The 16,437-nt window shown below is 50.0% G+C and overlaps 1 protein-coding gene across 1 annotated transcript in view; it reads right to left on the bottom strand.

Annotated features, from left to right (window-relative positions):
• CRISPLD2 (cysteine rich secretory protein LCCL domain containing 2) overlaps window positions 1-15,287 on the bottom strand; it is a 30,257-nt gene extending 14,970 nt beyond the window's left edge. The window contains exons 1-6 of the mRNA XM_066557297.1: window positions 15,110-15,287; window positions 10,579-10,898; window positions 5,186-5,304; window positions 2,635-2,767; window positions 2,419-2,534; window positions 1,008-1,108 (exon numbers count right to left, since the gene is read on the bottom strand). Coding sequence (XP_066413394.1) covers window positions 1,008-1,108; window positions 2,419-2,534; window positions 2,635-2,767; window positions 5,186-5,304; window positions 10,579-10,827 — 718 coding nt within the window. The 5' untranslated portion in view covers window positions 10,828-10,898; window positions 15,110-15,287. The remainder of the gene's footprint in view (window positions 1-1,007; window positions 1,109-2,418; window positions 2,535-2,634; window positions 2,768-5,185; window positions 5,305-10,578; window positions 10,899-15,109) is intronic.
• Window positions 15,288-16,437: the final 1,150 nt, after the last annotated feature.

Here is a 16,437-nt window from a genome sequence, read left to right as displayed (position 1 = left end):
TCTCACAATGAAGATTTGAAGGGATCCTCACTAATTAGTGAAAAAAACCAGCTGTTATTCCTTCCTCTTTTTCCCACTGAGCTCTTCCCTCTGGAGGAAAACACAAATTTGCTGAAGGGCTCATATTCCATCAGAGCATCCCCCTCCTTCTCTCCCTGCTGGAGCCCACCTGCACCCTGAAGGAGGACCCTGGGGTCCTCCTTCAAACCCCACAAGATAAAAAATGAGAAATGCTTGTTGGCAGAAAAATTAGCCTCAGCTTTGGGCAATTCTCCAGGGAATCTCCCTGTTTTCAAAGAGCCCAGCTCTCTGGGAAGGAAAACACTTGGGAGGAGAGAAATGGCCCCAGGAGATGCTGGGGGTAGCACTGCTGCTGGAGGGCTCACCCTAATAATATGTTTTATCCTATTGACCTCTCTTCCAAAAACACTCCACAGGTCAGGAAAAACCCTTCAGGATCCCCCTCCTCTCCTCCAAGGGACACAAATCGCCAGGTTCATTTTGCATCCCTGAAAACCATCCCTTGAATCCCCCACCCTGAAAGGTGCAGAGGGAGGCAAAGGCTCCACCCGTGGCCCTTGAAGGTGCAGGGCAGGCAGCCAAGCTCTGCCCACCCGGGATGCCTCTGCCAAGCCCTGGAGAACATTCCAGCAAATGTTCTTCCCCAGCAAACCCCACCAGGACGGGATCGCTCCTGCCCCAGCCTGCCGGTGCTCAAACCCCCCCGCAGCTCCCAGGCCAAACCCATGGGAGCTCACAGCTGCTTCTCCCTATCCAAGCTCTGTTTTCCTCAGGAAAACCTGCTGAAGCCCAGCTCCAGATTTTCAGCAGATCAGGGATTCCTGCTTTCAGTGGCTGATGATTTCCCACGTTTCCCAACATCGGAATATTGAGGATGGCTAATTAAGAGGGGCACGAAGCTGTGGCTGGTCCCAATTAGAAGCTTCCACAGGTTTGCTCCAGCCTTATTCCCCACCCCAGAGGTGCCCCAAGCCCCCAGCAGGTACCTTTGTAGCACAGGTTGTTCTGGCAGCTCCCTCCATAGCTCGGAGGGCACTCGGAGCAGGGACGGCCGGTCTTGTACGGAGCTTCTCCAATCCAGTTGCCCCTGGGAGCACAGGAGAAATGAGCACCCATCAGACACCCAAATACCCTTCCAAGCCTCCAAACCCAGAAACATCATCCTGGCCTAGAGCAACTAAATAGAGACTAAACAACCAGCCTTGTAGGAAAGATGTTCCTCCTTGTTCCGTCTCTAAAATGGCATTTTTAGGGGTTTGCTTAAATCGTGTGCCATATTGCTTTTATATTGCATTCCAACATCAACACCAGGGTCTTATGTAAACAGAAATAAATCAATGGATTACTGCATTTTGCTGAAGAAGCTCCCCAGAAACAACAGTCCATTTTGGCCTTCTGTCCTGCAAGTTTTAGGGGATGAGGAGGCTGAAGGAGCTGGAGTTAAGCTGTGCCTATAAACTCCTGGGTTATGCTCTTTCAGCTGTCTCCACCTATGAGGCTACATGAGGACAATGTGCACCGGTGCCAGAGAGAAGAGATTAAGCAGAAGCTGCAGAAATAGAGTGTTTTTCCATCCAGCAGCTCTGAATGGATGACGTGTGAATCTCCCAGCCTGCTGAGGGGGCTCTGTGGGAGATGCTGTTATCCCTCAGGAGCAGCAGGTGGGTAAATCCCCCCAAACCAGGAGCAAAATGTGCTCATCCTAAATGGGGAGAGGGGCTTAGAGAACCCACCCAGAGAGCTCTGCCTGGACATGACAGCTGCAGCCCCACACATCTTTTTCCTTTGCATTATTCTGCAGTGATCCCCTGAAGTCAGGTGCTCCCCAAGCCACTCTGTTTGCATACAGAGATTTCCCTATTTTGTTTTGTTTTGAAGTTTTAAATTGCCAAGGGCTTGGAGTGGGAATGTTTCTCCTATTAGCCATTAAACCAGAAAATCTTAACTGCCATTGCCAGGTAGTAAACTTCTCCTGGATGTAGTAGGCAAAGAAATATGATTTTTCATTTTGAAATTTAATCAAACCGTCGAGCTGGTGAAATCTTGACTGCTGCAGTTATTTCAGGGTTTTTTTGGCATTCGCCACCACCCCATCCCTTCCCACCCTGTGACAGCAGAGAGCAAGCCTTGCTCAGCAGCCAGCTCCATCCTGGCCATCTCCTGCTCCTCCTTTCCCTTCCCGTGGCAGGGACATCAAAGCTCCAGCCTGGCCCCAGCCTCTCATTCAGTTTTCCAGGCAGCGCTCTGTAGCTTTGAACCAGCCCAGTGCTGCTGTCTAAAGAAAAAATTTAAAGCCACAACCACCAGTCTAGACTGCCTGAAATCTCTTCCCCAGAGCTAGTTAAGCCAGCTGCCAGTTTTGGGAGGGCTGGAGAGAGCCCAGCTGCTCTGCCTTACTTGGGGGAGTAGTTGCAGACCAGGTAGACAGCGTTCTCCCAGATCTCTCCCCACACATTCATCTGCTTGCAGACATTCACAGCACAGCCAATCCTGTTGGTGGTGGCCCAGACTATCTGTAAGGGAAATGTGGTTATTGCAAATAAGCAAATTACCCCGTTCCAGACGTGGGGGGGATGTGGGGAGTGTGGGTACAGAGCCCTTGGAGTCCTTTACCTGGGTGTAATGCGTGCACATGGCACCTGTACACCTGTCTGGGCACCACGGGTTGCACTCGTGGGGGTATGGAAATGTGTAATCTTTCACCTCATCATACCAGGACTGCACGTGGAAGGCTGGAGAGCGATACCTGAGGGGGAAAAGAGGCAGCTGGAGTCAGGATGTTCTGGTAGAAGTTTTCAAAAAAAAAAACCAAAAACCAAAAAAAACAACAACAACAACAACAACAAAAAAAAAAAAAAAACACCAAAAAACCCCCCCAAAAACCAAAATAATAATAAAAAAAAACCACAACACCAACAAAAAGGCCGGTTTTTAAAACTGTTAAAGATGAGGGGTTAGATGGGATATGTCACTGCAATTAGAATCACAGAATCACAGAATTTCTAGGTTGGAAGAGACCTTCAAGATCATCGAGTCCAACCCATGTTCTAACACCTCAGCTAAATCATGGCACCAAGTGCCACATCCAGTCTTTTTTTAAACACATCAAGGGATGGCGACTCCACCGCCTCCCTGGGTAGATGATTCCAGTATTTGACCACTCTTTCTGTGAAAAACTCGGGAAGGAATTGTTCCTGTGAGGCTGGGGAGGTGCTGGCACAGGGTGCCCAGAGCAGCTGGGGCTGCCCCTGGATCCCTGGCAGTGCCCAAGGCCAGGCTGGACAGGGCTTGAGCACCCTGGGATGGTGGAAGGTGTCCCTGCCCATGGCAGGGGAATTGGAACTGGAAAGATCTTTGAGGTCCCTTCCAACCCAAACTGTTGTGTGTTTCTATGATTTTTTCCCCTCAGATTCACAGCCTGACCTGACTCTGTATTATTTATAGGTTTGACATGATCCTCAAGTGCTGCTGACCTGAAATGCCCTCTCACTTTTCCACTCAACGACAAAATAACTTCTAGTTTGGCGGGAAGTTGTGTTTTGAAAGTAAACACAAGTTAGGCTTTGCCAAACATCTTAAACCCAAAGCCATCATGTACCTATCTTACCAGGGGGCAATTTGCTAGATCTGGGAGATAACTCACAGCCAGTACTGTAAGACCTTAGAAAATGAGTGGGCTTTTCCTACTCACATGCCACCAGGAGCTGGTGTGGAGTAGTTGGTGCTCTGCACTCCTATCCCACCTTTTTTGGCAGCAATTTTCCCCTGCACCAAGCCCCCTGTACCCTGTGTGTAATCTCTGCCCCAGATATCACAGTCTGAGGCAGTGCTGATGCTGTTTGGGGGGCACAGATGGTGTCAATACTACCTGTACAAACTCATACACACTTTACACACAGTGATCTGCAAACTGTACCAAACCCACTGCTTTCTGATTGCTTTCAACACCTCACACCAAGCAAGCTGCCAGAAATCCAAATTATATCATTACCAACTGGAGCTTACCCTTTCAGCCAACTTTTCATTAAAAATCACTCATTAGAAGTATTTTAAAAACATCCATCTCATGATGTCATGAAGCAAATACTTTCCGAATCCTATTTTACAGGAGAGGAAATGGAGGCAATCAAGTCATGGCCCGTTCCTGAAAAAGCTGAGATAAATCTGATTTTTCTTTCCTCTCAGGGACCTCAAAGGGAGCAAGATTGGATCTTCTTCCATCAGGAACCCGTGGCCATCCTGAGCACTTGTAGGGCAGCCAAGAACAGCACGATCTTTTGACTTTGTTTCCAATGAATTAACCACTCTACTTGCCAAGCATTAAAATGGGCCCCAATTTTTAGATCTGGCTAATTTCACACCAGCAAATTTCCTTTGCTTTCCACCAAGTTCTACCTGATTTACAACAAAGATAACTGGACTTCCACCCAGGAAATGGGGGAAAAAGCTCAGGGCTCCTGAGCAGGTACAAAATGTTTGCTGTGCAAAGCAGGTTTAACCTATAACAAGCTTAAAATTAGAGACTTAACAATAAACAGATTTCATCCTGAGATGGAGAGGAAAATTCCTTTAGAAGCCTTCATGTCAGCTTCCTAACTGGGTTAATGACTCTAGTTTAACAACTTGTCCTAGGAATTGAAAAAAAAAACCCTACAAAGTGTTTTCAGTAAAGAAAAATAAGAGCCAGATAAATATTTATGGAAAACACAGCAAGAGAGAATTAAATTCTGAACTGAATCCAGACACAAATTCTCAGCTGAATCGAGACATTGCCCCTGAGAAACTTCAGCATTCAGCTGCATGATGCCAGAACCCCCTGAAACAGCAGATTTAGGAGCAAGGGCTCAGGCTTCTGTACCTGTTCTCCTCAAGGAGAAGGAGTGACTTGGGTGTGTTACAGAGGTGCTACCGCCAGCTCCAGATGGATGGAGGAGCCCAAATCAGTGCTGGGAACTCTCAGTGGAAGGTGGCTGCAGGAGTTACCACAATACCCATCCCACTGATCACAATTAATTGCAATTAATCACAATTAATGACCCCCAGCTTTTCTCCCATCTCCCCAACGCTCCACCACGCACCACAGCAAACATTTCCAGCTGTCTCTCTCTAAAGGACACCCCATGAATCACCCTTTGCAATGATCCTGGAGCACCCCAAGCCTTACCTGCCCCAGTGAACTGCCAGGTTCTGCCCAATTGACCTGATGAGGTCGCTGGGCCCGTGGTCCCAGATGCACTGCTGAGCCCAGGCATGTGCCGACCTTTCCAGCTCCTCATCCCAGGTCTGCAGGGTTGGGGAGAGAAAAGAACAGGTCAGTTTTGCATCTCAAACTCACTAGATCAGGAGATTAAACCAACAGCAGTTAGTGGAGAAAGGTTAAGGTACAGACCACCCCCCTATTTCTGGCCTGTCCTGGTGATGTTTCTGTGCTAAAATCAATTTCTCAGCATGTTCCCCTGCCATGAAAGTCTAGGGCACTGAAGGGTCTACGATTTTCCCCAGCTGATGCCATGCATCTGAGGAAATGCTTCACTCAGTTCATCAGAAAACACACAGACCCACGTGGGAGGACCTCAGGAACACATCCAGACCATGCACCCTAAACCACAAGATATTCTTGGCACTTGGTTTCCTAATATGTTTTTAAAAAATTAAAAATTAAAATTCCAGCTTGGAGAGCCCATGCTCTCCAACATGACAGATATTACTGAGATCCCATGATCTCCAACATGACACACATTTCTGGGATCATTTCTGGGATCCCATGATCTCCAACATGACACACATTTCTGAGTCCTGCAGGAGTTCTGTCATGCACTCAGTGCTTTGATGTATTTCAGGATGATTTTTCATCCATTGTCCTCACTGTTGGGATGTCTCCAGGCTTTCCCATCAAGTGAGAGCTCCACTACCTCCACCACCACACAGCTGGAGATCTTTGATCCAACCTCTTCATCAAGCACTGTGGGTCTGAGGCTCTCAGTCCCAGCTCCCCTTCTCCTTCCAGAATAAATGAGAGTCCACCAGTGGATCCAGTCAAATACATCAGAGGTGGCAACGTCCCAGGGTTTTTAAGCTTTTTTCCACTCTCACTGAAACAGGCATCACGTTGGAAGTGACAAATGCCATTTCTGAGGGCAGGATGCTGGGGTGAGATCACTGCTCATCGAATATCACACAGTTGTGAGCCAAAGGAGAGCTCCAGCATGACACAAAGGCAAACAGGAAAGCAGCTCTGCTGGCTCTGCTGCCCAGGAGAGCATTTGTTCTAAAGGCCAGGCTCTCTGGGTCCAGCAGCCAGTGCCCTGAATTCATTGTGTAATTACTGACAGCTGCTCTATTCAGAGCAGCCCTTAGAGGATAATTCATTGGGATTAAAATATTACCACACATTCCTACCAATAAAAGCAAAGAGAGGAGAGGTCTTGTAATGTGCATCCAGCCCATCCACATGCCAGCACGAGACTGTCCTCTTTGGACATTTACCATCACAACCAGCTGCTCTTTCCAAGTCCTGTCCCCTCCAGAGGAAAAGCAACTTCTCATCTCAAACATTTCAAAGGACCTGAAGGGATGCAGGGCATCCAGGCTCTCCTACACATTTACAAAGCTCCCAGTGTTCACTCTGAGCATATCTGCACACAGTCTCAGGCAGCTGCAGCTGGGATGGGGAAGGACTGTGCATCCCTGGGTAAGGCAACAGGAAAATGCAGCGTCTCCTGGAGCTCGGTGTGTCTCCAGTGTCTCAGTGAGGCAAACACGACCTCATCTCATTGAGCTCACACAAGAGCTTATCGTGGAGCACTCTCAGCAACCCAGATTCCAGCAGCATCCCAGAGCTGTCCCAGCCTCACCAGCTTGGCTTTGGACTCCGCAGTGACCAGGAAAATTCAGCCTGCAAAACCCTGTGTGGACACAGCTCTGACACAGGGAACAAAACCATTTTCCTTCTCAGCCCTCCCAGCGCCTTGGGAGTGATGGGATCAGACCCACCACACATCCCCAGCCCTCTGCTCCGGCAGCCTCTTGCAGCAGACGCAGCTTTTTGTGGTTTCCCACTTTGTGGGCTCAGCAGCCACCGGCCACAGCTGCCCTCCCATCCAGCACAAAAGCCACAGAAACTCTCCCAAGATGTTCTGCACTCCCGGCTCCTCAGACTTCCTACCCAGATCTATTCCCTGCAGCCCCGGAGGCGGAGATGTTCCAAATTTCTTAATTTAATGCAGAGACGTCCCGAGCAATGGGCTATTAAATGGGAATTAATGCAAGCGTTCACGCTGTATCTCCCTCTGATGCCTGCGGATAAAATAAATGAACTCGGACAAAAAGACACTTAGCAGGTAATTGGGAGGGAGCTCCATCTCTGCACGGCTTTTTCTGCATGAGGAGAGAAGCTCGTTTCTGCAGGCATCAGATTACAAAGCCATCCCATCTAAATTAGAGCAGTTATTTGCCTCTTGCTTCTCAGACGCGAATGCGGTCAGGGGGCTGGAATTATTTCAGAGCAATAAACATAGAGGGGGAAAAAAAAAAGAGAAACTTTCAAACTTTCCCAGCTATACTTGCAAGAATTCTTTATGCCAATATTCAAAGCAGTATCTAGGAAGATGACTGAAGCCAGAGGGGCAACGAGCCTGTGCTCAGCTTCCTTCAGAAGCAGAGGTTGAAAATGTTTTGGGTGTGTGTGATTCCAAGTGGGTTAGCACATCAACTCTCTTCTTTTTTACTCCTGCAAATTTCTGATGGCCTTTCAAAGTGGAATGGACAGTGTATATGTAAAATATATGCATGGCACACACACACACACCACACCACAACTTGTAGGTCCAGGTTTAATAATGCATCCCACAAGGAGTCTGCTCCCTCAGCCTGAGGAGCCTGCAAACCCAAAGCCAGACACCTGAATTGCAGTGATCAGGTTACTCACTCATTTTCCTCCCCAGCCCAGACTCTCTGCAATGCTGGCAGCTTCCTTCTAAAAGTGGCATCAAACTCCAGGCCTGACATGTCCTGGCAGAGGTCTGGAGATGCTTTTTGCTAACCCCCACAGAACAGAAACACTACCCCATCCTGACAGGGAAAGCCACCACCCTGCAGTTGAGAGGAAGGATGCATACCTTATACATGAAAACAAACTATTTTCCTTCCAGCAATCTGCACTGAGAACAATTTTGCTTTATCCAGCTGTCTCTGGGGCGGCCGCAAGAGGAAAGATTTCTGCCTTTCATCACTGCTGAAAGCATCTGACTAAGCCATCTTAAAAGGTCACCATGCCTTAGGATCTATTTTGTCCTTTTTCCTCTGAGTCCGTTATGTCCTTTTCACTCTGGGACTGTTAACAAGGAGTTTGTTTTGGCCTTGGCACCCACCCACCTCTGTTCAACTGTCCAAATGCACTCTGGAAGTGTCAGTCACTGAGCTGGTAGAGGGGTTAAGGTAATTTTGAACTGGCTCAGTTTTGTCAGGAACTTGTGCCCTGCTCACTCATTTTCCATTAGCACTGAATACCTGTGCCAGCTCTCAATTAATTACACAGACCCAGCAGCTAAACCGTTTCTTCCTTCATTTTTCAGCCCCCTTTGCCTCTATCCCATATGTATATAAAAATTCTTTTGATCTCCAGGTAAGTTATAGGACTCACTGTGCTCTTGCTTTCTCATTAACAGTATCCAAAAACAGAAGTTCATCCAGAAGCAGTTAAATATGTCCCTTTTCTGGAATATATTAGGTCTCATTTCCCTTTTAGACCACTTAAATACATCAGATATGGAGCTGGGAGAAAGGATTTTCACAAGGGTGTGGCTGGAGGTTGATGGGCAAGAACAAGCTCTACCCACTCATCCACAAGTTATCCCAGCACATCTCCAGTGATGCTCCACTCCAGCACCAAAGGGAAAGAGGAAAGTTTATCTATGGTTCTACAGACAGACCATCCTCTTCAATGAGTCCAAATGAGAAATGTCCTCTGCAGGACAAAGGATTAAAGAGAAATTCCCGTTCAGCATATACATGGCATTTCCAAGTCCTACTGGGTAAACAGGAGCACATGAAAGGCTGATTATAGCCCTTCCAAGCAGCACCATCTCATACTCAGCTCCTTTCTTCAGAGCACACAAGGCCCTTTCACTGGCCCTCCATCACCCATGAAAACCACTAGAAAAGCTCCCAGAGCAAAGGCAAACACAGAAGTGCAAACAGCAGCTGGGCCAGGGACGAGCGGCGGCTCTGCCAGCCCCAGGGCCAACCAAAACACCTTGGGCTTGCTCCTGCTTTGTGTTTACCCTCTGGAAATGCATCAAGTGGCCTCTCCTGGCAGTGCTTCCCTGCAGGATAATGCTGAGGAAGGGATGCAATCCCCAGTTCTTAGAAAGGCACGGGATTTCTGGCAGAACCCAGAACCCAGGGACAGCTGTCCCTCCTCACCATCCCCTGCCCTCCCTTCTCTTCCCTTTCTCCCTGCAGTCACAAAAGGCAGGATTTTCCATCTGCAACCCTCACTTCAGCACAGCTGGCAGGCAATTTTATATTACATTTAAGTTTACTCTTCTTTTACCCTTTTAAACACGGTCTTAACAAGTCATCCGTCCTCTGATCTGTCAGCAGGGGCACATGGCTGAAGTCAGACCAGTTTTGATCAGAACTATATTTGCACATTGGGAAAAGGTACACAAAAAGTAATTATTTGCCTACATCATTTTGTGGCCCTGTAATATTTTGATGGCATGGCAAAAATAGCTCAAAGTAGGGTCTCTGGCACCAGGTGAAAAAACAATATTCATGTGAATTGTTGATGGCAAAGGCGTATTTCATACTCCTCCAACTTTTAGGTTCTCCCTCTAAAATAGGAGAATACATTGACCAAATTTTTATTTTGGTTTCCTGAACTACAAAAACAGCAGTGACCCATCCACCCAGGAACTCCAAAAACCTTTCCAGCTACTCCCAGTGCTTTGCAGATGGAGCCACATTCCTCAGGCCCCATTTCCCCGTGGTCCTGTGCAGATTCCCAGGAGCATTGTGGAGGTTTGGCTCACATTGCTAAGCTCAGGTTATCACTGTGTGACTGAGGGCAGGTGAACCTCCATCATTGGGCTGGCAACCCAAAAACCACCAGAAGATTGCCTGAGCAGACTGTGGTGTCCCCACAAGAGGCTGAAAGCTTTCACAGGGAGAGCAGGGGTTAAACACTGGGGGAAAATCGCTGCTTTTATGACCTGAATGTAATGGAAGAACCTGCTGAGGCAGGCTGGGGAATTGCCAGCACCGGAGATGCATCCAGGGCTGGGCCAGATGCTCCTTTATGAATAATGGAACCACTTCTGGAACTATGCAGAGGATGGACTGGATGACCCAACAGCAGCAGCCCCTTCCAACCAAAACAGGCCACAGATCTAAAGCATCCTTCACTCTGGAATGAAAGGCTTCAGGAAACCTCTTGAGAAAAACTTACTTCAGAGGAAATTTGCTACACCTCTCGCACCACAAGGAAAATTTAAATACAGTTAGGGGGAAAAAATAAAAACAGTAATAAAGTGATGCATCAGGCTCTAGACTCACCATGTATTCCATGTTAGAGGCCACTGGATACACCTGACCTCTCAGTTTATTGTGGAGCATCAGTATCTCCTGTCTGTCTGAGAATAAAATGGCTCTCTTGGACCTGGAGTGAGCTTCCCCATCCTGGTATTTACTGAGGATGCTCTCCAGGTGACTCGAGTTGGGCAAGATGAAGCACTCAGCTGTCTTTGTCAGCAGCAGCAGCAGCACACATCCGAGAGGAAGGATCCAGGGCAGGGCAGGACTCATGCTGCCAGCAGGAGCAGAGATGAAGGCAATGCTGGGTTTTCCTGCAGGGACTCACGGGGCTCAGTGCAGGTCTGGAATTTGGGGAGAAAGAGGCAGTCAGAGCAGTGCCACAGGAGATCTCAGTGCGTTTGCCCCCCAACAACCAGGTCACACAGCCCAGATTTGAGACTGGGAAAGAGTTAAAATTATTAAAATTATTGCTCACCCCAAAGGTGGGAAGACCCGAACAGCACCGAAAGAGGTGGGGACTCAGAGTTTATTACACCTGGGAATTCCTCTGATGCTGATTTGGGGGTGAACCCTTCCCAGGCATGCAGGAGGATGCTTTCTGCACCCCCGATGGAGCTGCCACCCTGTAATACCCATCAGCTCTGAGTAACCCCAGCTCCATCCCCTCCCAGGCAGGGCGACCCCTGGAGCCATCCCCCCAAAGAGCAGCTGGCAAAGCCGAGATTCGCTACTTTATGAATAAAAGGGAACGAAAAATCGCCAGCCAGGCGGGTGAGGAGGTCAGGCAGCAGCAGGAGCTGCTCTGAGGCTGCAGCAGAGCAGCTGCTGGGCTGGAGGAGAGCGGCTGTGTTTGGGAAATGTCACGGCGGGACGGAGCAGCGCGGTCCCTGCTGGCGCTGACGCAGCCGGGGCTCCGGCTGACGCTTCCCGGGATGTGAGTTATGGAGCAGCGGGAGCAGCCGCCCTCCCCCGGCCAGATTAGGTGTTCCCAGGCACTCGGATGCCGTCAGCACCGACAGAGTGGGCTTTGGTTGTGGATGCCGTGGGACGGAGAGGGAGAAACGGCGTCTCTCACAGCGGCTTGCGAGGAATTTTAGAGAGTTGGAAAGATGTGATAACTTGTTGAGTATGAACAATTTGCAAGTGGTGTTTTTCTGCTTGGTCTTTCTGTTCTTCTCAAGGACAGTGTGTGAGGAAGATGTTTTGGTTTTGAACAGAACCTATCGTATCACTCTATAAAAACCGCGCAGTTCCTTTAAATAAAGTTTTCTTTGTCTTTTCTACAATCCTGCCTCTCGCGTTCCGGTGTCAATCTCGGTGCAGGAGTGACATCTGGTCTTTGAGCAGCTTCCTTTGATCCCTGTCCCTTGCTCTATAGTGCTCCTGCTCCACCAGTCATTCCCATTCTACCCCTCCCATGCTCCAGTTTATCCACTCAGTCATCCTTGAGCATCTTGGCTGGGTTTATTTGGATCATTCACAGGAGGCTGTGCAGCACTCACTGAGCCCCTGGAGCAGGATCAATCCATCCAGGGGCAAGAAGCATCTCTACAGACAGAGCAAGCACAGCATCTCCCTCCTTAGGGTTAATGTTTGGGAGAAAGCTCACCCATCCCTGTCTCCAGCACGAGGTGAGGATCTAGTTTTGACAGCACTGTTGAAAGCCACGCTGAAAGCATTCCTCTGCAGTGGCAGGAAACAACCCCCAGATTAGCAGGAATTATTTGAGAAGTTTCATCCAGTGACACAGGATTTGGACACTCTGAGACCAGAGGAGCTGGAAGCCAACCAGAGCAGGGGAGAGCCATCTAACTCCCTGCTAAAAGCTGCACTTGAGCACAAAACCCCAACCCCCTGCTCCCCCAACCCACTAGAGCAGCATTTGAGAACAGCAGCAAGCAGGAGGTGCTTTGCACAGCCAGGAACCCCCAAAAAAACTCTGAGAACACCGAGAACCCCCGAAAACTTGTTGGCTGACTGCACAAAAGACACAGAGTCCCTGCTTGAGGCTTCTCTCTTGGACTGAACGTTGAGGCAGATGAAAACCAGCTGCCCCCAGCCTCTCTCCAGGCAGCGCTCTCAGCCTTTGCCTGCCTACAACAATGCAGGATGTCATTGCTCAGTTTAGGTAACAAATCCTCATCATTTCCTGCTCTGCAGAGCAAACCGAACACACTCGCCTTGTCCCCAGCTGCAGGCACACCTGGAGGGCAGGACAGTCGGTGGCAGAAGGACAGACAGACACTCCTTTAACCTCATCCTGCTCAGCCCCGCCTGCGGCGTTCGCCTCCCCCCAGGCAGGAGCCCGACTTTCTAACCCGGCTGCACCAGGGTAGGGGAGAAGGAGCAAGTTGCTTTTGTAGACTGTCTGACCCAAATTCAGGGAACAATTCCTACTTTGAGGCACTTCCCTGAGAGGTTAAAAATAGCTGCATTGCCAGGGCCATTGACAATGTGGCCATTTAGCCCCGGCCGCTCTCCCTGCAGGAACAGCCGGCGCTCAGAGGCGGCCGTTGCACCCCTCGTTTGGCCGCCTGCCCTTGGCTGAACAGGAGCCCAAATCTGCCACCCATCTAAGGCAAACACTGAACTTTCAGAGAGGGCAGATTGAAAAAAAATCAGCTGTAGCATCTGAGAGCCAGAGGAGCTGCCCCGCTCAGGGCTCCGCAGCGAGGCCAGCGCGTCTGGCTCGGCGAGGCAGCCAAAACCTCCCAACAGATGGTGCTTTATTCCTTGGGATGTGCTTTATTCCTCGGGATGTGCTTCCCTGGCTCCCACTGGCCAGCAAAAGGATACCAGCACCTCTTTAAAATTAGGTCATTTTGGCTTAATCTTCTATTTCACTCGGGGTGTGCAAGTCCCGTCCTCTGCTTCAGCTTGAGGTGAGGAGCATCCCAAGGAAGGATAAAGGGATCAGAAAGCAGAGAGTTTCCTGGCCAGATTAATTGAAAGCAGCTGGAAGATGCTCACATTTCAGAAAGCTGTCACAGATTTCAGATGTCCATCCATCTGCCTCTCAGTGTCCTCGTGCCCAGGTGCAAAGGAACACTGGGACATGTGTGCTGCAGCCCAGCCTGTCCCAGTGCCCTGCTGGGCTGGGGCAATGCCTCACCCAGGGAGGCTGAAATCACAAAATCACATTGCCTTTGAGCTGGGGTTTGACATTATTCACAGAAAATCATCAGCTGACAGTCAGCTGAGGAAGCCTCTGCTGTTGATTTCAAGGGTTCAAGAGGAGCACAGCCTCCCTTTAAACACATCAGGCCCTTGACACTGGTGCCAGGTGAACATCTGGGAGCCATCAGAAATGACTGAGTCAGCAGAAAAGGACTCCTGAATGCGCTGGAAAGCCTGTCCAAAGTGGGGAGAAATGGGAGGCCTTCTTCTGGGGTCTGAGGGAGTTAAAGAGCAGCACTGGACTTAAGGAAAGGTTATTTTTAGAAAGCTATTTCCCCAGCTAATGGATGGTGTCTGCTTTGCACGGAAAGCAGGAGAGCTGGGCACATCTGAAGCCTGGCAGAGACACTGCTAAAGCCACATGCAGGCTGATCCTGCATGCATGTCCCCATGTCACCTTTTTCCCTGGGGATATTGAGCTTTGACTGCTCCCTGGTGAAGCACACGGGTGGGCTCCTGCTCCTGGGTTATGGGTGACATTTGCAGCTAAAACATCCCAGGGCCTGTGGAGTTACACATGGCACCAGCTGACAAGGATGGAAAATGAAAAGTTAGCTCAGGATGTCAGGAGAGCATTTAAAACAGTGAAGCAGAGGGGAGTTAGCCTGGGATCAGCTTCTACACTGAGCCTGGGATCAGCTTCTAACCTGAGTTAGCCTGGAATCTAGGATGAGTTAGCCTGGGATCAGCTTTAACCTGTGCAAAGAAATCCAGGGATAAGGCCACAAGATGATGCAGGAAACCCCAGGTCATGTCTTTCCCTGGGATGCACACACCCCAAGCTGTGCAGAATTGTGCTGCCTTCCAAAGACAGGGAGGAGGACAAGTTCCTAGGCACAGGACAACAGTGCCACATTGCACTGGGCACACCACAGATTCAGCATCTTCAAGGCCATGGCTTAAAACATCTGGATCTTCCATTTCTGCCACAGAAGCCAAGTGGGTGAGTTTCTATGTAGAACCACATAGAGAACCCACTGGTGACAGACACCACATGTGGTGATGCTGAAATTCCTTTCCTACAGGACCTGAGGGCAGAGCTGCACAAACACAGGCAGCCTGGAGCTCACAAATGTGCCCACAGGGATCAGCTCTGGACTGCAGCAGCATCCCTAGGATATTTTCTATTTGCATAGAAATCCACTCCTGTACTTGCAAACTCCTCCCATTCATTCCAGATTAATGCTTGTTAATCTTGCATTAAATTCTGCAGGGCACACATGAGGGAAGCTCAGACAGCACTGTGCTGTTTTATACCATCCAGGCAACTTTTTGGAGAAGTTACTAAAACTGTGCCTTCTTCAGAGTAATTTCTTGCACTCCCACCACCCTCAAAACCAAAATTTCAGCAGCCAGGACTGAACTTTACACTTACCTTGCTGAGTACTTCCAAGTCTCCAGGTAACTGCAGCTCCTCCAAGCCTGCTTGTGGGAGATAAATTAACGTGTTTGAAATATTTAAACGAGGAGGAAGGGGGGAAAGGATGGAATAAGCCTCGGGAGGTGCGAGATGTGCAAGGTCTGGGCTCAGACTCGGAGCAGTGCAGTCTCCCGGAGCTCCCGGTGGTATTTATGCTCTCCAGGCAGAGGGGAGAACCCTGGATCATCCCTGTGACAACGGGCGTGGAGCAATAACGAGAAGGAGAGGGAGGGGAAAAGGGGGGAAAAGCCACAGGGAGAGGGGCTGGGATCGCAGGAGCTCCCGGGCGGTCATTGGGGCTCAGAGGAGCGGGACCATCCTCCCTAAGGCGGGAGGAGGAGGAGGAGGAGGAGGAGGAGGAGGAGGAGGAGGAGGAGGGCAGCCCTGCCCCTATAAAAGCGCTGGCTGGGCTGTGCCGGGCTGTGCCAGCAGCCGGCTCTGGGACTCGCAGCCGGGAATTCCAGGGCACGGGGAATCCTCCCCGCACAGGGGGGACCGCGACGCCGCCGTGAGGGCTGCGGTGACCGGGCAGGAGGGGGAATTCCCGAGAGGAATTTTCCCTGGAAGGGACTGAAGGCAGCTCTCTGCCCCCGGCCGCCAGTCCCGCTCCTCGCAGGGAAATCCCACCCAGCTCCAGCCCTTCCAGTAAACCCCATGGCATCCCCCTTTATTTCCAGAGCCGGATTTTTGCTGGGAACAGATTAATCGCGCTCTAGTTTGCTGCCAATGCTCTCCCAGCGCTGACATTCCTCCGGGGGAAGCGCGGGAGCCGCAGGGAATAGGGAACGCAAAAAAAGTCGGTGAAACACGCAGGCAGCACTCACCTCTGCCGATGTCCCAACAGCTCCAGCCTTGGCATCCAGCTCCGTGGTTTTACCCACTGTGAAAGGAAGCGATTGAGCAAAAGACAAGCTCAAAGTTCCTTCCTTTTTCTCGAAGTAAACAAACAGGGAAAACCCAAAGCGCTGTCGTGAGTAACAAGGCGAGTGTGTCACGGCAGCAGCAGCATCCCCGGCATTCCCCTGGGATCCGCATCCCGCAGCAGGGGCAGCACATCCCCCGGGATGTCCCCTGAGGAGGGGCCCCAGCCACACCCAGCACGGAGCCAGGGGAGCACCCATCTCCTGGGAGCTGGCACATCCAAGAAAAGCAGCTCTGATTTCTCCAAATGCGCTGCCTTGTCCTCTTTACAAAGTTTTTTGGGGAAAAAAAAAAAGTCTTTCTACTATTCTTCTAACCAGTCAATATTTATTTCTTCCTTCAGGCAAAACACCAACCACTTT

The sequence above is a fragment of the Molothrus aeneus genome, chromosome 11, assembly GCF_037042795.1.
Source record: "Molothrus aeneus isolate 106 chromosome 11, BPBGC_Maene_1.0, whole genome shotgun sequence".
Lineage (NCBI taxonomy): Eukaryota > Metazoa > Chordata > Aves > Passeriformes > Icteridae > Molothrus > Molothrus aeneus.
This window is presented reverse-complemented; position numbering and strand designations above follow the sequence as displayed.